This window comes from Rhododendron vialii, chromosome 8a (assembly GCF_030253575.1).
Source record: "Rhododendron vialii isolate Sample 1 chromosome 8a, ASM3025357v1".
NCBI classification, from domain to species: Eukaryota; Viridiplantae; Streptophyta; class Magnoliopsida; order Ericales; family Ericaceae; genus Rhododendron; species Rhododendron vialii.
The window spans coordinates 9,814,695-9,834,481 of record NC_080564.1 but is presented as its reverse complement, the minus strand read 5'-3'; the positions used below and the strand labels follow the sequence as shown (position 1 = coordinate 9,834,481).

General features: G+C 37.5%; 2 protein-coding genes across 6 annotated transcripts; one reads left to right on the top strand and one right to left on the bottom strand.

Moving 5' to 3' along the window:
- Positions 1-1,224: 1,224 nt before the first annotated feature.
- On the bottom strand, positions 1,225-9,831 carry LOC131336409 (uncharacterized). Of its 5 annotated transcripts, none has more exons than XR_009202821.1 (6): positions 9,419-9,823; positions 4,889-5,716; positions 3,704-3,789; positions 2,844-2,984; positions 1,362-2,258; positions 1,225-1,255 (listed from the first exon to the last, which is right to left on the bottom strand). XR_009202821.1 is itself a non-coding variant. In XM_058372239.1 (5 exons), the coding sequence occupies exons 1-5, from the start codon at positions 9,770-9,772 to the stop codon at positions 2,111-2,113; spliced, it is 1,554 nt and encodes a 517-aa protein (XP_058228222.1). In that variant the 5' UTR covers positions 9,773-9,831; the 3' UTR covers positions 1,225-2,110. The 5 variants fall into 5 exon arrangements, 3 of the variants coding, with proteins under 3 accessions (XP_058228222.1, XP_058228221.1, XP_058228223.1); XR_009202822.1 differs by having other exon boundaries at positions 1,362-2,205; XM_058372239.1 differs by having other exon boundaries at positions 1,225-2,255; positions 9,419-9,831.
- Positions 9,832-15,051: 5,220 nt separating this feature from the next.
- On the top strand, positions 15,052-18,107 carry LOC131298536 (uncharacterized). Its single transcript, XM_058324019.1, has 4 exons — positions 15,052-15,121; positions 15,370-15,551; positions 15,633-15,783; positions 17,765-18,107. The coding sequence occupies exons 1-4, from the start codon at positions 15,052-15,054 to the stop codon at positions 17,770-17,772; spliced, it is 411 nt and encodes a 136-aa protein (XP_058180002.1). The 3' UTR covers positions 17,773-18,107.
- Positions 18,108-19,787: the final 1,680 nt, after the last annotated feature.

Here is a 19,787-nt window from a genome sequence, read left to right as displayed (position 1 = left end):
TAATCCCCAAGTCCAACCCACTGGAATTCACCGTCATTAATCTCTCTCTCTCTCTCTCTCTCTCTCTCTCTCTCTCTAAAAATTGCCATGGAATGATTTCAATTCCATCCCCAGTCTTCTTTGAATAGTAGTTGATGACCCTGAATTCTTCATTCACCTGCAATTCTAATGAAATTAAACTATGGACAAACCTAAAAATTTTCAATTTTCCTAAATCTGAGAAAACGCCACATATTTAATTTTTGAATACACAGGGACCTTCTCTGTAATACCACTAAGAACATAGAGATTTCAACAAATGAAAATTTACAAAAACAAACGATGAGGTGCAGATGATTGGGTAAAACAAGAACAAACTAGATTTCTTTAAGTTAAAAATCAAATGGGTTCAACAAAATCGCACCCCATATAGAAAAAATAAAAACATAACAAATCAAATTACAGCATAAGCCAAACCCTATTTTTTCCCAGAACAAAAACAAACCAAATCAAATAGAGAGTTGGAGAGATCAACATCTTACCGATTTTCATATACTAAGTGGCTTCATCATCGAGGTCAGAGTCACTGGACCAACTGCAGGGGAGAGGCCGGAGTCTGGACTGAACTCACCAAAGGGACTGAGTTTCATTTTTCGTTTTCATGAGAGAGAGAGAGAGAGAGAGAGGGAGGGACGGAGAGGCAGAGGGAGGGAGGGGACGGTTCAACATTGAATTTTCCTACTGCAAGTTTTTAACGGTTGTCCCCAAGTAATGAGTATCATTGGCTTACTATTTTTCTTAACACAAACAATTTGTTACATGGCATTCATGCCATCCTGCATCGATGACAGATGACAGTAGTCAAGTCTCGAGATAACCAAATCTACAGAAAAAGAGAGCTTGAAAACGTGGTCTGGCTCAAGGGAGGCTCCACTAGAAGGTTGACCTTGGTTTTAATAGTATGTCGTTAGCTTCTTCTTCACTATCTTCTTGCTTTTCTGTTCTTTCCCTCTACCAATTTCCCCAAGTTAGGAACTACCTGTTGCTACCTTGGTACACAGAGGCTTATCAAAACATTGAAAATTCAACAATGATGTCATTTGCCGAAGACTAATGATAATAAAGTTAAATTTCAATTACTAATGTATGGAGTTGAAAGCAACATATGGTCTAGTCTCACCTCCACAGGCAAGGTTTCAGTTATCAGTTGAGCAATCAATTCTAAATCTGAAGCACGAGAGTCAATATCCTCCAACCTTGAACTGAGATTTATAAGCTACAAATTGAAAAGAAAACGTAGTTACAGATTTCGATGACAATCTCTAAATGGTCTATAACACAAACCAAATATTGTGCATTTCAGCTGCTGTACAAATTCTTACCATTGGAACGATTAATAGAAGGAATAAGCACACTGAGGGCCTTGAGAACTAGAATATGCATCATCTATGCGACCTATTAATGTGTCAGATCTGGGTTTGCAACCGTTTGTTGGACTCATAGGAAGTACTCTTAAATCATGGTGAAGTAGACATGGATAGCAAACGATCGTCCAACAGCTATAGGCTGGAAGTATTGATAGGCAGGCTGCTAGGGGCGTATTGCAGCTCAGTCTTGATTAGCAAAACAAAGATCATAATTCGTTCTCCGTTAAAGCTTGATGAGAACATGCTTAGAACAGGATCATCCCAATTGCTAGTACTGAAGATAAAGAAATCAACACCATCTTCCCAGAATTTGTAATTAGGAGGGGATCACTGTTTCATGGAGCCATAAAATCTCAGCTGGACAAGCATGGCAACAATGACTCCATGTTGCACAACGTATTTGCATTGTCATCTTCATGAATAAGGTCCCAAACTCTAAGTATGAGCTGATAGCTTCCACTATGCATCATATGAGTGATCTTGAGTCTTGATGCATCATAAGAAAGAACCTCCTTGTCCCAAGAATGGGATGTAGAAATTAGAATGCTGGGTTTGACAGATACCGATGCCAAAGTTATTTGGATTTGTTCTGACCATTGCCACTATCTTGAACAAATACTGTTAGGTAGGCAGCAGAAGTGAACTACTTGCTGCGAACAAGAGTTGAAAGTCCTTTTCATGCCAAAACCCCATATTAGTCCTACCTATACAAGTTTCTTGCACCAAGTGATTATTCCTGACAATTTTCCTTCAACGATATCTTTCATAGATTGTTTCCTTCTTTTTGCATCTTCAAGATCTAGAGTTCGATAAGCAAGAGCAAGCAAATAAATTGCTGGATGTAATCTCCTGCTGATGTTATAGAACTTTAGGTGAAAAAAATGAAAAACTAAGTGCCACATTTATGCAAAATGAAAAAAATCTTACTGAAACTTCACAAAGCTCCCAGATTCATGGAAATCAAAACCGAAGCATCAAGGAGGGAAAACTAAGTGCGAGTACCAATATATTTACCAAGGATAAGATGCTTATATATTCAGCATTTGCTGAATCTTGATGCATTTGTGAAATTAAGTAGTTTATAAGAACGAAAAGATGAAATTAATGTTTCATGTCAGATTTGTTTGTTAGGGCGGAAACCAACCAGATTTACACCCCTGAAGATGTTTACAGTAAGTTTTGGATTCTCTAACAACTTCAAATTTCAAGCTATTCTGAAATGTGCCTAGGTCAAGTTTCAAGGATATCAAAAACTTCCAAAGCATAGCAATTGCTTCTCTATTTACTCATTACTGCTAGGAAACACATGTCGCCGACTATTCCTTACAAAACCAACATGTGAATAAGAACCTTTTCCAATAATAATGCTTAAATGTGCTAAACCAGAAAGAACAGTGAAAAACTGAATTTGCTGAGGCTTATGTGGCTCGAACTTACTTGTCAAACTTTTCGTCCACATCAAACCCATCCCAATACCTTCTAGATGGGACAGTCCGGCCCTTCCTGTCTCTGCCAAATGTCTCCACATACCAACCACCAATGTCATGCATGCCACAGCGAGGCTCAAACAGCCAAAATCTGTTGGAAAAAATCATCACAAGTTTGAAACATTACTAACTACTATTATGTAGTATTCTTACAAGAGCTTCAATAAATACGTATATTAATAAATCCCATATTTATCTTGAAAGAAAGGGCGTTAATATGTTTGTTGATATGTCGACTGGGTACAGCGTCAATGTTTAAGGTTCAGTTCTGAGCAATAACGAAATTCTGAACCTACTTCAGTGTACCTCAGCTAAAAAAATTAGAACACAGAAAGTGATACAACATACTCCACTAGTTTTCAGCTCCGGACAAGGAATAGAAGCCTGTGTTTTGCACGTTTCACTGAAAGTGCACAGCCACTCAAGAACATGAAAATGGAGGGAGAGAAAGAGGGAATACAAAACACAAGGCAACAAACAAAAAAATGTGGCTCAATGGAAGCATGCAACATGTCAAGGTAACATCTGTCTTGCAGAACGGGAAGAGAATCATAAAATGCTTAGCAAGGTTATTGCCTTTGTAAAAAATCAATTTTCTCTTTAACTTCTCCTGAATAGTCGAAGGAGGATTATTCGTTTACTCTATTGGGAGGACAAGTAGAAAACCTCAGAAAATCCATAAAAGAAGACCTGGCAAAAAGGCAGAAGAAATTTCTTCCTTCAAATAGTTTAGGTCAAGGTCCATTTGTTTCAGCTGCAAAATTTGTTCAACACCTATGGACATCAATATCAGAGAAGAATTAATCTTACTTGCTTGGTGGTAACCGAGCTCTGCTGCATCTACATTCGGCCACGGAGACTCTATCACCAACTTGATACCAGTGCAAGTGTTTTACCTAAGATATGTTTAAATGTAGGGAAATCCAATTAGCAAAGAAACAGAAGCTTTTGATTACATCAATCCACTCCATGCATCAATCTGCTCATTCATGGAGCACCTTGCAAAATTTCTGGTATAAGATAAGTCATTTCGAACAAAAAATTCATGGTGTAATAGAAGCCATTTAAAAGACAAACGAAAGCACATAAACTCATCAGTACATTTTAAAAGGCTCTAGGCACACTGAAGCACCATGGTCCCCTAGAGCCTAGGCATGATGCAAGCGAGGCGCAAGTAGTGTAAAACAAAAACAAAAAAGAATTATGATATAGGAAAAAATTTCTACGTAAGCAAAAAGTCCTCAAGTTTCAAATACCTTAAGATAACATTCCACACATTCAAGTCACCACATACGAACAAAAGCATATACATCCATTAAAAAGAAGAAAAGAAAAGTAGCAACAGGTGTCCATCATCATAGTTATAGTCTTATAGAAAAAAAAGAACATCGAGTGAGAAGGAGAAAAATCAATCAAAGCAGCCGATTTACTCTGTTAACAGTACAGAGAAGAAAACAGAGCAGAGAAGAGAAAGAAGAAGAAGAAGAAAATAGAGCAGAGGAAGAGAAATAAGAAGGAAGAAGTTTCTTGGAATGGAACCATTCAGCAGACGAAATCTGAGTGTAGATATGAGAAAAAACCATGAGGCTCTCACCTAATGCCCCTCGCGGCAAGGCGCGCACCTCAAGGGCTTCAACTGTGCTTTACGTACCTGCACCTCGCTTCGCAGTGTCCAAGCCCTTTCAGTGCACCTTCCCTCGCCTTAGCATCTAGGAGTGCACCACATTGTGGGTTCCAAAAGAGAAATCAAGAGGCTCACTTGTATGGTCCTCCAAAATCCAATCCATTTTTAAGTATAATATAGTACAAGGACATTGAAGCATGTGCTAAGTGCTAAGTTATTTACAAATAATCTTTTCCACTTGCAGGCAGCAAATGGTTCCCAAAATCATGCTTATGCAAAAATATGCATATAAGCAAGAAAGAAACCAGAGCCTTTGTTAAATCACAGGCTAAAGAGAAACTAGAAGTTCTGATAAGCAGGGTTACACATACCAGTAGCGTCCGATGCTTCATAATCACGTGGGTTTTTGTTCTATTCGTATCGTAGAAAAAACAAGACCCTTCTTCAGGGTTGGTTCCTAACCCAATTATTGTTCCCAATGGAATCCTAGACCCTGCAATGGTGGCTATAGAACTTCCTTTGCTCGTGTATATTGGATCTTCCTGTGAAATAAGATAAACATGTATGTGATCCTGAGAATCTTCATTTCTCATCCCACCATAACAGCTTTTAGGCAGGACTCTGGTAGCCACAGCAACCATCTTCCCTGAAACATGAAATTCTAGATCCTTATATGCATCTGATGTGTGGTAATCGTTCTTTTTTGCTTGCATCCCACGAATTCCAACATCAGGATTCTCCGTAGCTTCAAAAGATGTCAGTCTTTCATTGTAGGATTGTGATAATTCAGGAACCTTGTCAGCTAGGCATATCATTCCAAAAAGGTCACGCCCTGAAACCAAGTGCAACACTTCTGGAGACTCATAGGTCGACCTCTCCTCAGCTTCAAAACAATCAGGGAGGAGGTTCACAGACTCAATATCAGGGCCGTAATATGCTGCATGTATAGCTGAATAGAAGTCCCTTTCCAGTATGTCAAAGTAGCCTGACCCAACCACTACTCTTTTCTCTGACAAAATCTCATTTAAAGCACATCTATACCATTTTAGCCATTCAACAACTTCCATCTGCTTCACAGATATTCTGTTTGTTTCATATGTGTACATCATTGAAAATTGCTCAGAACATCTCTGAACACGCATTCTTTGAGATAAAAGGTACCTGTCATAATGCGACCTCTTCTCAGAATCCGAGAGTATCTGCATTACATTGTCCATTGCTAAGTTAGAATTTTCTTGTATGTCTGAAGCAACAATTAGATTTAGGTTCCAAAATATGTTGGAATCTTGTATAACGACATTGTGCCAGATGCATGTGCAGCAGAAACATCACATTTGATGTAAATAATTTCCGCATTACCACTGTATCACTTAAACATTTCACACAGTGATACACGATATTTCTAGCATGTCCCAAATATAGGTATAAGTTCATTCAATCCCCTAAACTAATGCAACGGTCATGTCAAAGCACAAATAAAGTAATTCCCTATGACAAACGAAGAACCCAAGCTAGAACGAAACATCACTTGAGATATAACCCTCACCCTAATATGCTTAAAATGATGCAAAAGTTGAGAACCATGCCTCCAAGATGAGACAACTTCTGCAAAATGTATACCTAGGTTCTGTCAATTCACAATAACAAAAAAAAAAAAAGTAAAAATAATCTAGTGATACAAAAAACAACAGGAAGTACCCTCTTAGCATTTGGCAAGTATTTGCACAACCTTGACCCAACAACGTGGCATTTCCACATAAACAACACATGCAAATCTAAACTCAAACCCATGAGGATAGCAAAGATGTAAGAGGAACAAAAGATGATGATTTCTAGATCATAATCATATCAGTTATGAACGTCTCACTCAAGGCCCATGAAAAGGATTTTACTTCTAGGCTAAAAACTTTTCAAGATTTTGGAGGTACTCCAGAGCATAGTTGTTAGAATCATATGATTCACGATTCACAATTCGTATCGTACTATTCGGTTGGTAATCAATACAAATAGGCTGCCTGAACCGGAATTAGCTGCGAATCGTAAGTGAATCCGTTAATCGTTCGATTCACTTAAAATCTTTGAAATTCATTTTGTACTCTTGTTTTGCTTTGTTGTTGTTGGAAAAGGGTTCAAACTTCAAACTATTTTTTGAAGGACTTTAGTATTTTGTGGTACCTGCTGCCCACCCTTCCTCCAGTAAATCGCATATTACCAACATCCAACAAGACACTGGCCTATGCTGGTGTGGACTTACATCTAAGGGAGAAGCTGGGTCTCATTCTTCCAATTCCAGAAGCTAAGCTCCCTGTTCGATACCTTGGTGTCTCTTTAATTTCTACTCATTTGAGATCCAGTGATTGTGTGGTATTGAAGGAAAAGATTCTGAGAAGAATTCATGGTTGGTCGACCAAGAAACTGGCCTATGCAGGAACGGCACAGCTAATTCAATCTGTCTTGTTCTCTATTCAGGTTTATTGGTCCTCAATTTCATTCTTCCTAGCAAGATCATTAAAGATATTGAATCCTCTTTGATGGCCTTTCTATGTTCTGGCCCTGACATGAAACATACTGGGGCTAAGGTGAAGTGGGATCACATTTGCTGTCCTAAGTTGGAAGGTGGTCTTGACTTCAGAAAAGTTAAAGAATGGAACAAAGCTACCATGCTTAGATGGGCCTTTTCTAAGAAGGCAGATTCTCTTTGGGTTAAATGGGTACATGTTTACATTATCAAAAATCAGAATTTGTGGCATATGCATAATTCTAGAGATGCCTCTTGGACCATACCAAAGATTTTTGGAATATGGAGTCTTGGACAACCTTTGACACAATACAGAGTGGGCAATGGGCAGTCTACTTTCCTTTGGATTGATAGCTGGCACCCCTTAGGTCCCTTGTACAAAAGGTTTGGAGAAGGAGTGGTTTACAATCTTGGTACTTCCCTGAATGCTATAATGTCTTCCATAATCTACCAAGGTCAGTGGAGGTGGCCAAGAGCTAGAAACAGAATTATCTAATTCATCATCGACCAAACTCCTGCAACCTTACATCCTGATTCTGCTTCTGAGGATCTGGTGGTGTGGATTCGTAGCTCTGATGGATTAAACCCATAAGCATTTATTTTTTGAATGCTCTTACTTAGCGTTTGTATGGTCTACAGTTTGGATTTTGGAGTAAATCTTCTTCCAATAGAGTGCCTTACACTTTGGGAGCCCTCTTGTATTGGTTTGTCCAATCTGTGAAGGGGGATAGTTTCAAAAGTAGAATTATGAAATCTTCCCTGCCTGCTACAGTTTATTTCATTTGGAGGGAAAGGAATCTTTGGGCTTTTCAACAGAAAGCTCTGGCTCGTGATCGGTTGCTCTTAATACCTTGAGTTCCATACGTGATCTTCTTAGCTCTATGAGAAGGGTTAAGGCATCCATAGAGAATAGAGGGTTGTGTGCTAACCGGGGACTAGCTGAGGAGTACATTCTTAGATAGCAGTTGGTGGTTTGGGAACAGATGGATGACTCTGTGCTGCTCTTTGGCTTTCGTTCCTCTTTGCAGTTTTGTTGATAGGTTGTTTATGCCTTTAGTCCTCTGTATAGGTTTAATGCTTCATTCTTCTTTTTCTTATACTCTGTAATTCTCCTTTGAAGGAGTATAGTCGTATTGTCAGGACAGTCTCCTGGACTTGGTTTCTTTCAGTTGGGGCTTAATAAATGGATGAGTACTTATTAAATAAATAAAAAACATCCAACAAAAACCAACAAAATAGAGCATAATTTCTCAAATAGAGTATAATTTCAAGAGGACAACATCCAACAAAAAACAAGTGTAATTTGTCAACTTGTTCATGTCAAGTTATAAACCACATTTTTAGACGTGTTTTGACCAGTTTCTTATGTTATTCATCTTGCTAAACTCCAATCTCTCTAGCTCTTGCGGAAAAGCTTTCGATCGCACAATTCTACGTTCTGGAAAGTAGACATTCCACAATGCTTGTTCCAAAATGCAATTAGCTAGCATAGTAGTGTTTTTTGGTAACATAGGATGATTACAACCCGGAGGCCAAGACCGTGTAACAGCAGTTTCTCATTGAACTAATTTATGCAGATAAGAAAAGAAAAATGACGAAGTGTTTTTTTTTTTTCACAGAAATGACGAAGTGGTTAAGACCCTCCAAAGTGCTTTACTGCCATCTGACAGGTCAGCAAATGAGAAACTTCACTATATTGGTCATGCTGCGGCATCAACAAGTTAGACTCCTAGTTTGTAAGAATGACAAAGCAAATTCTTACCAATAATCGTATTTATCCAAAATTTCTCATCAATGAGTAATTTTTTTATCAGATTCGAGGTATTTGTTCACAGATTCCCCCACATTTTAACCATTGATACATATACAACTCAGTCGATTAACTTTGCAGACCATACAAATGCCTTTAACGATTTTAGTTCTAAACCAACACAAACAAGCATGTTATCCAACAACAAAAAAAAACCTTCTATTACAATATTCACATTCTCCTGTTACTTTGTGATGAAAGATGGAGAATCAATTTATTTCCACCATCATGTCCTATCTTGCAACTTGAACTTATTATCTAACACCATAATTTCCCAAGTCCCAGCCCATGCTACTCCTAAGCAACTTATGACCCCATCCACACAAATTCAGCGGCGGCTTGGACCTATGGTTTAGAGGGTTCAAGCGAACCCCTTGGGACTCGAAAAATGCACTAAAATTCCATATATATTTTTTTACCGTTTGATTTTTCTTTCATACTGTCTGCACAAAATTACCAAAGCAAACTCATCTAAAAAATTGGATACCATTTCCGCAAACAACAAACAGACACAAATTCAAATCATCGAAACACGCCAAAGACAATCACTTTCGACCAAACAATCGAGAGTACCTCGTAAGCAGCGAGGATTCGAACGAACTGATCGGAAGCAAAGGAATGGTTGTGCGTTTGAGCGAGGTCGGGGTGGGTTTCTTTGGCCAATTTACGGAACGAGGCTTTGATTTCTGCGAACGAGCTGGTTTCCGAGACTCCTAGGAGTTCGTAGGCGTTTTTGCCTGCGAGTTCGGACGGAGTCGACTCGGCACCGGTGCTGAGCCACTGGTTTCTGCTACGATTTGGGTTTAGGCATAAGAGAAGATAGTAAGCGGTGGCGTTGAAGGAATTGGATTGCGGAGTGAGCGGTGGAATTGGACGGTGGCGATTGTAGAGGCCGACGAGAGAGGTACGGCGGGTGAGGAAAGCCATTATTGTTGTTGTTTTTGATCGGGAAAAAATTAAAATGATGGGATATACAGTAGAAAAGAATGGTGAGAGCTTCAGGTGGTGTTCCAACTAAACAAAATGATTTTGAAAAATGGAGTTAATTTCAAATCCAAAAATTATCTGTTTATGCAAATAATTTTTTTATCAATATAGATCTTGTTTGATAGATTTCATTGACATCTTTTATACGATGCAAAAAAAATCAAAAAAATATTTTTCATCTTTATTATATTTAAATTTGAAAATTGAAGAAAAAAAAGTTTTAAAAAAGGAAGGTTACCCCGTTCCCCTAACAACTTTTTCTCCTTTTTTTATTTTGATTTTGATTTTTATGTTTATTGATTTTGCGGCAATTTTTTTGTAACTTATTAATTTGTCTTATCAAACTAATCGAAAAAATAATTTTTTTACTCTTACCCAAAAATAACCATTTTTTAGCCCAAAAAAAAGTCAATTTTGTCTTGTCTTTAACACATTGTGATCGCGGCAAACTTGTACTTGTTTATGGCTGCTAAACGAACCAAACAGCTTGAGCTTGGCTCGAATTTTGACTTGTTCAAACTTGTTTATAAAAATATACAGAAATGCTCAATCACATTTTGTTTGTTTATTTATGAATTCAAGTCAAGTTTGAGCATACAGATGTTTGACTCGATAAGTTTGTAAATAAAAAAGCCATTTTGTAAATAATGAAAATATAAGTGTACATTAATAAATATTCCAAATGATATAGGAGTTACGTTCAATATAGATATTTCACAAGTTTTATATAGTATTATTGCATCAAAAGAAAATCTCCTAGGTGAGATATGGAAATTTAGGGTTATATTAAATCGTATACATAATTCTTCCATGTTGCAATTCAAAGGTTTTATTGAGCAAATTTGGAACTGCTATCATATTATTCTATCTAGGTTTTCTCAGCAAATATTAGAGAGGTAATTAATTGATAATATACTTCATCTTCTCTTCTTTTATTTAAACTCTATGTAACTTTCTTCTTTAGATAATTGTTGATGTAGGACAAAATTCAAGAAGATTTAATATTCTTATTTTTATTATTCTAGAATTAGATTTTGAGGAGGAATTTTATTTTTACATATAGAAACTTCTTCTATTTAAACTCTATGTAACTTTCTTCTTTAGATAATTGTTGATGTAGGACAAAATTCAAAAAGATTTAATATTCTTATTTTTATTATTCTAGAATTAGATTTTGAGGAGGAATTTTATTTTTACATATAGAAATATCCAATTTTTTATTTGAGTTAATTCTATTTTTCTATTTCTTTAGGATTATTGATCTATAAGAATTAAGATTTTATTTAGGAATTTTTATTTCTTTAATGCCACTTCTTTTGGAATGCTTTAGAATTTATTTTTCAGTAGTATTTTTAGGATCATGGTCTTATAAAAAGGGCCGTAACCTAATCAATGATTCAACTTTTGATCAATAATATTTAGAGTTTCTCTCTATTTTCTTGTGTGCAAGGTTTGCTCGTGAAATTGAGTGTCTATCTTGTTTGGAATAGTATACAAACTATTCTCTCATGAATTCCACTGTGTCAACTATTCTTCTTAAAAGCTCGAAACTCATGCTTGGAAGCTCGAGATTGACTTCCATATTTCACAAGCCAAGCCCAAGCTTCTGTTTTAATCTGGGCCTTCAGATTAATGTGTTGGTAGTATTTGGTGCAAATGTGGTAGATGTGGGAAGAGAGATATGTGGAGAGGATCCGGATCCAACCTTCGCACGAATACAAAACTTCAAACGCAAGCCAAGCTTGAACAATTAGTCTCAAAAAGTTGTCAGGTAACGAGGAGTCAAGCCAAACCAAGTCTGAACAATGTTGTGTTTGCCTTGTTTGGTTCGATTAGCACCCCTGCACTTGTAGTTTTTTTTTTTTTTTTTTGCCACGGCGATATACATCAAAGGGGGTTTGTGGAGGTGTTAGAGTTAGTACGGGAAGACCCGTCCTGGTCCCCTAAAGGGCCTGCTCTTTGTGGGGCTCGAACCCAAGATCTTTCACAAAAAAAGAGGCAATGACTGACCAACTGCACTAAACAGTAGTTGTCATCTGCACTTGTAGTATAGCTGCGTGATTTCTTATTGAGCAACAAATTCTATAATTGTTGATATAATTGTCGATTGCTCGAGGCCTATTGGGCCACGATACATGATGGTCCACATTCAGTCTATCCACACCCCACTATCAAGTTCACTCCACATTGTCCAAAGTTAAGGCAAAACATCGCCACTCTCCTCCCAACCTTTCTTTCTTAGCAATCCTTTGCCCAGAAAACCCAATACTCTCTCTCTGGTGCGATGCCGAAGCTCTAGGACTTTCTTTTTCCTTCAACTCGATTTAGCCGTCTTCAGTTCTAGAGGTAGATTTCTAATCGATCACCCTTTTGCGTTTACAGTTTTGTCTATGCTTCTTGATTTATCCATCCATCATTTTGTTCGAAATCGAAGTCTTTGCTTTTGAATATAACAGTAGTGTTATTTCGCATTTTATTCTTACCTAATAAAAGATCTTTTTTGGTAGTGATTGTGATGGGGCCATGTGTAGTTGTTGTATACGTGGTCTACATATGTGTCTGTGTATCTCTGAGCGAAGGCCCATTTTGATTCTGGTGACATCAAATGAACTATGAGTTAACCTAAATTAAGGGTTTTAATTTCTTGAATGGTTTTGTATTGTGGGTGGAAGTGCGATTCTGTTTGAATGCTATGGAAAATGAGTTTTAATCTGATGATGTTGCTTGTTTGCATGTGAGGTTACGATGGTTGGAGTTCTGTAGGTTTTCTGCTCTCTGCTGGTTGTCTAGAATCATCTGTCGATTGAGTATGGTGTAAGTGCCATTTTTCTTGTGGTAGCAATGTAGATGGTACAATTTGGGTTACTTTTGTTGTAGAATGTATGCCAGCCGGAAGGTATTGATGAGATATAGTATTGGAATTTTTTTTATTGGGTATATTAATTGTATATATTCTCATCTGGTCTCTCATATAACTATGAGGGCTTTCTGAAGTCCATTCTCTTGGTCTCTCAGAACACTTTATGCCCTTGTTTATTCTCTTTAAGGGCCGCAGCTTATTAGAATTTTACTGTTCATGATTTTTGTGGGTGTGTTATGTGCAGTACACTTGGATCCGATCCCCCCCCCCCCCCCCCCCCCCCCGATATCAACTTCAGAGGTTTTGCTGTAAGATATCAGGTTTTTGGAAATTTTGGGAGATTTGAGAATGTCGTTGCGTCATTTGGGCCGTTACCTCCTATCAATCTCATGGATGTAAGTGTGGACTTGTTTTGTTTGACACTGCTAAAAAATCTGACAGGTATTTTCTCATGCTTGAACGTTTTTAAGGGTCCTAATGTTGTCAAATGTGTCTTGGTCAACGACTGAGAAGTCTTGATTGATTGGGTTAGGGACGATTTTCGTAGTTGGCTCGATAGATCATATCATGAGTTTGCTAGTCAACCATTACCGGGTTCCTGGTGGCAATTTATTCGGCCAAATTTCAAGATTTTATTCAGGTGATTCTGTTTGATTTTACTGTTCATGGTTTTTGTGGATTTTATTTGAACAAAAAATTGATTTTTCTACTTGTTTAAGGGTGTATGCCAAGCCCTTCTGCATGTGTTTGAACTCGGTGGATTTTGTGGTGATCTTTTGGATGGTTTGTCTATTGACATACTGACAAATTTTCCAAAGTTAACTAGGCTCAATGAGCGTGAACAAAATGGTTAGTTTGATTTTGGTACTCAATGTTTGATTTTCTTTTTTCATTCTTATACTTTTTTTGTTCTTATACTTTGTGCTGGATTTTTGATAGATTTGGCTGGAGTAAGGTTGGACTTGGCAGAGTTAATTAGGCCATTCAAGGATATAGAATTGGAGGTTAAAGGTCGCCATTCAAGGATGTAGAATTGGAGGTTAAAGGTCCTTGGGAACAGCTGGTTGTTAATTACATTGATCATTATGAGTTACCTTATGACTTAAAGCTGTTTTTGGCTAACCTTGAGGATCATCATAAAGTGTAAGTTTTTCTTTTTTTTTCTTTTAATTTTACATTTCTGACTTCCAACTTTGATTACGATTACCCAATTAATTAAAGCAAGCAGACCCAAGAGCAATTTGTAAAATCGAACAACCACAGCGAAAGATGCTATCAGTTATTTCAATCGCCTCCATATCATCCAGTTAACCCTAACAGAAACCAAAAATATTCAAAACTAATAGAAAAAACATTCACAAAACTATTAAAAAACAATAAATGAAAAAAACTTACAACATGAGTTGATAAATGTCCCACTATATTCTTGCACAGAATACTTATACCCAAAAAAATACTATCAAAAGGAATATGGCATTGTCCTCCTCTCAGCTGTCAGCGCTTTTGAATATGATCGGATAACGTTTGCATAAAGATGGCTCTCACCGGTCTAGGTGGGATTAAATTGTACCAATTGACATTCCTCACAAAGTATGAATTTTCCAGGTATGCATTTAACCGATATAAATGGGCAATATCGCGAAACCGATAGAACCTACAATGAGTTTTCCGAATAAAAGAGAGTTTCTTTGAACTATCCCAAAAGAAAAGGGTGTCCAAAACCCATGAATATGGGCAGTAAGCACTGAAGGAAAAAAAAAACATTATGAGTTAAAGCTTCAGAAGGCTGGAAATAATAAATTGAAAGGTGACCGAAGCTTTAACTCGTAATGTTTTGTTGATTCTGTGTTTCCTGCAGTTCTTATTGGCTTTATTCATGAGTTTTGGACACCCCTTTCTCCTCGGATAGTCCAAAGCTCTTTTTTATTCAGAAAACTCATTGCAGTTGGTACAATTTAATCGCACCTGGACCGGTGAGAGCCATCTTTATGCAAACCCTATCCGATCAAATTCAAAAGTGCTGGCAGCTGAGAGGAGGACAATGTCATATTCCTTTTGACAGTATTTTTCTGGGTATGAGTATTCTGTGCAAGAATATAGTGGGACATTTATCAACTCACGTTGTTGTAAGTTTTTTTCATTTATTGTTTTTAATAGTTTTGTGAATGTTTTTTCTATTAGTTTGGAACATTTCTAGTTTCTGTTAGGGTCAACTGGATGAAATAGAGGCGATTGAAATAGCTGATGGCATCTTCCGCTGTGGTTGTTCGATTTTACAAACTGCTCTTGGGTCTGCTTGCTTACTTTACATAATCAAGACACAACAACTGCATTTTATAAGGCTTTAATTAATTGGGTAATGGTAATCAATGTTGAAAGTAAGAAATGTAAATTAAAAGAAAAACTTACACTTTATGATGATCCCCAAGGTTAGCCAAAAACAGCTTTAAGTCATAAGGTAACTCATAATGATCAACGCAATTAACAACCAGCTGTTCCCAAGGACCTTTAACCTCCAATTCTACAGCCTTGAATGGCCTAATAATAGCATCTTCCACTAGAAGCCTTAACTCTGCCAAGTCCAACCTTACTCCAGCCAAATCTATCAAAAATCCAGCACAAAGTATAAGAATGAAAATCAAATATTGAGTACCAATTCAAAAGTGCACCTGGACAGGTTGGTACAATTTAATCGCACCTGGACCGGTGAGAGCTATCTTTATGCAAACCCTATCCGATCAAATTCAAAAGTGCTGGCAGCTGAGAGGAGGACAAGACCATATTCCTTTTGACAATATTTTTCTGGGTATGAGTATTCTGTGCAAGAATATAGCGGGACATTTATCAACTCACGTTGTTGTAAGTTTTTTTCATTTATTGTTTTTAATAGTTTTGTGAATGTTTTTTCTATTAGTTTTGAACCTTTCTAGTTTCTGTTAGGGTCAACTGGATGATATGGAGGCGATAAAAATAGTTGACGGCATCTTCTACTGTGGTTGTTCGATTTTACAAACTGTTCTTGGGTACCATTTGGGCAAGTGGCAGCAGGAGCTTAGCTTTGGACTTTCTACCTCAGCAGTCAAGCATACTAGTGATACTTGTGTTCAATTTTTCCCTTTCATTGTGTTCCTTAACATTGTTGGTTTGGAGTTGTGAACTTCCCTGTCATTTTGTATTTACTTGAGATGCTAAATATCTCTTGACCGTGTCGATACTGAGTTGCATATTTCTCCTGGTGTCTTGTGCTTTATTAAGTTTTGTGTGATCTGCTTGCGATATTCTAATTGTACGTCTCGATATTCTTATCTTCCAAGTCCTAGTGCTTTTCCCCAGTTATTGGGACTTACAAAGTCAAACAGTTTTACGGTTGTTGACTATAATCAATCATTGAGTTGAATTAAAAAGTCTCTATATGTTATTGTCTGAGTGTTATGTTGAATTGACTTTTAGAGAACGATGTTAGATAGTTTTGCTCAACCAAGCAATTTCATGACAGCAGCAGTACAAGAGAAGTACATGAATGACGATGAAATTGATTTTGACGACTAATGTTGGGGTAGATGCTGTTTACAGTAAAGGCCGAGGTTTCACTAAATTCCATAACAGTAATGGTTATTGTCTTAGATGGTATTGGCACAGGTCCCTTTTTAATTCCTTTTTGTTTAATTTTCTGTTGTTCTCTTGACCGCCATTGCTTTGTGTTTTATCCCTTTGAAATATGAGATATGGGCATACGTAAAATCAAGAAAATTCTCTTAGTTTCTAAAGACATGTACTATCTTTTACATATACGGCTCTTGCTCCGGCGTCGTGGTTCTATGCAGTTTTTTTGGTTTGTTGTATTTTCTTTTCTTTTCTTAGTTTCTATATTTTGGGACCGATAGTGTGCCAACTAATTGTACTATATTTTGCTTATATATAAATCGAGTTTACTTTCTGGTAAAAAAAAATGAAAAGAGTGACTTACATAGAAAGACACGAACAATAAAAAGTGGCCAATTCCCTGAACTTGGCACACCATAAATTCCTCCCCTGATTCGCTAAAAGCCCTTACATTTCTCATTTCTGAAGCTCAGAACCTACTACTATTCTCTCTAAAACCATAGCCACAAGCTACTCTTCCTTTACTCATCAAGTCAAGCCATGCTAGGAGCTTTTTTATTGCTTGCCACCTCCCAAACTCTCTCTCAATGATTTTTCATCGATTCCACACTGTTGACAGTCATTGATTCTGCTGCAACACACCTTTTAGTTCGATGATTTTATGTCAAAGTTTACAAAAATTGCCCTAGTTTTGCAAATGGCAGTATCATGCATTCTTTTGGACAAAACGGTTCTACTTGGTTGTTAAGTAGCAGCATTGAGTACAGAAATGATAATATTGTCATTATGTATTTACTTGAGATGCTAAATACCTCTTGACCGTGTTGATACTGAGTTACATATTTCTCCAGGTGTCTTGTGCTTTATTAAGTTTTGTGTAATCTGCTTGCGATATTCTAACACTACGTCTCCATATTCTTACCTTCCAAATTCAAGTCCTAGTGCTTTTCCCCAGTTATTAGGACTTACAAAGTCAAACCCTGTTAGTTGGCATGCGGTAGCATAACAGATTCACGGTTGTTGACTCCAATCAATCAATTGAGGAAATAAGAAGTCTAAATATGTTATTATCTGAGTGTTATGTTGAATTGACTTTTAGACAACGATGTTAGATAATTTTGCTTAACCAAGCAGTTTCCCAACAGCAGCAGTACAAGAGAAGTACAAAACTTCCAATTAAGCTACTAGATTATGGTTTATGTATTTGTTTCAAGAGAGTGGAATTTCTTGCAAAACTTCCAATCATTTTCTGCATCTCTTCCTTGGTAGGAATTGGTGATTTTTTTTTTCTTTTCCCGTTAGGGTTTTGTATATAAGTTAGTCAAGATTCTATGTCGAGTACTTTACCATATGCTTTTTCTTTCTTAGTTGCATTGTTTTTGTTTTGTCATTCTGCCATTTAGGATAGTTAGACGATAGTGTAGATCATGGGTTGCTAATATCAATTGATGTTGTCCTTCCAATTGCAGGCAGTTAAACAGATTTGAAATGACAAGATTCGATGATGATCAAGTTTCTCAAATAAGAAGAGGGATTGTAGTTGCTAAGGAGGGTTTGTTCGTCTTGAAGTGCAGGATTTGCGATTCATCCACTGTGGATGCTCTAATGGCATGGGATTGTAGACAAGAAAAGGGTTTCACGTTTTCTCTCTGTTAGCTTTGAAAGCGGCTTTACACTTTCTTCGTTTAATCTCAGACTAAATTTTTTTTGTGTTATAAATTTTTTACAGCCTTCGTTGCAGCCGGTCAGTTGTAGGTTAACGACCAAAAAAAAAGAAGTAATTGCATTATCATATTGCCTATATTTTGTGTTCGTTAATAATTTTGACAATTACATATTGGTTCCATAATGCATTTTACCACGAGTTTAGAAGGGCAAAGCTAGAAATCAATGAATTACCGAGTACAGCTCTTTAGACGGATCAAACAACTTATCAAATTTGTGTTCAAATTTCAACCATAGCAAACAAATTTCCAACTTAAAAAATTTAGTATTCAGTTTTGAATGTGGAAAGTGAAAACTTTATATCTATCTTAAACTCAAGCGGCAAGAAGTGGAGAGGTTCGAACATTATGTTAAGTGAGCACTAATTCCACTTTCAAGCAATGTGCGACTATATTTCTTTAATATTCCTATCACTTGCAGACGCGTTTTCACTCTATCACATGTAAACATCTTTTGGGACTTATCATCGTGTAGCCTTTTTATGGTTCATCATGGTGCGGTTTTTTTTTTTTAACAGAAGAATCGTAATTCCTTTATAAACGTTACAAAGATATCTATTCGACAACCATAATAGACAAACCAATCAAAGACAAACAATGAGCTCTGATGGAAATCCAAGACGACCAAATTCAGTCTCACTCAGGACCTTTAATCTCATGGTGCCGCACTGGCAAGCTTATGGCGTGAGGCATGATAAAACTCCGGCGATCAGGTCGCCAGTGAATCCCCGCAGCCACAAGCACAGACGCTACTCTGAGGTGAACCCCGCAATCATGGCAGGCCCTAGACGCAAGAAGCAAAACACGCAAACCTTCACAATCAAGGCGAACACTGGAGAATCCCCGAGGCCACGGCAAGGAAGATGCACTCGGAGGACCAAACGTGCAGCAAAGCAAACCAGCCGAAATGACCGCATCACTGCTGGTGAACGGCTACGATCTTTGGAGCCTCTGAAGCACCAACCACCAAGACTAACCGCAACAAGACTAGAAACAGAAAAAAGTCTGGATTTTCAGATTCGGTAACTCCGGATAAAGCCAAACTGGAAAGGGAAGAAAATCTCACAATCCAAACACAACCATAAAACGCTCCTACTCTGGCGAACCAAGCATGCACAAAACGGACCTCGACAACCACACCTGCAAAACTAATCCGCTATCCGAGACGCACCTCGGTGATGGAACGCCGACGACCACACAATGGAGAAGGCAGAGGAGGTTCAGCGGTGGAGAAAGCAGAAAGTCGAGGCAGCTGGAGGCGTAGGGCTAAGACAATGGTTGAGGGTGATGAAAGGAGGAGATAGATCTTCAATCAAAGATGATGGAGAGAAATCCTGAATGGAGAGGCTACCCCTGGAGGGAAGGGGGAGAGTAGTGAAAGCAACGGCTAGGATTTGGGAAATTGTTAGAGAGAGAGAGTCTCGTTTAATAAATAAATTATGACTATGTTCTTGAACTTTCCTCATGGGGTGTGAAATGTAAGATGAAATAGACCCCGCTCTAATATCAATACCATCATACCATGTAAAAATATCAAACCCAAATCAAATAAGCAATGTGGAGAGATCTCTGTTATTAAATAATCTAACATTCCATACTCAAGCAATGTGGGACAACTATTCTAACACCCCCCCTCACATGCAGCCTCATTTAAGTCTGTCACGTGTGCTCACATTTTGAGTTCTTTCACATGCAGCCTTTTTTGGGCTTGTCATCGTTGGATGGGAGCTTGATTTTGATATAAAAAATGGGATAAATAAAGCCCGCT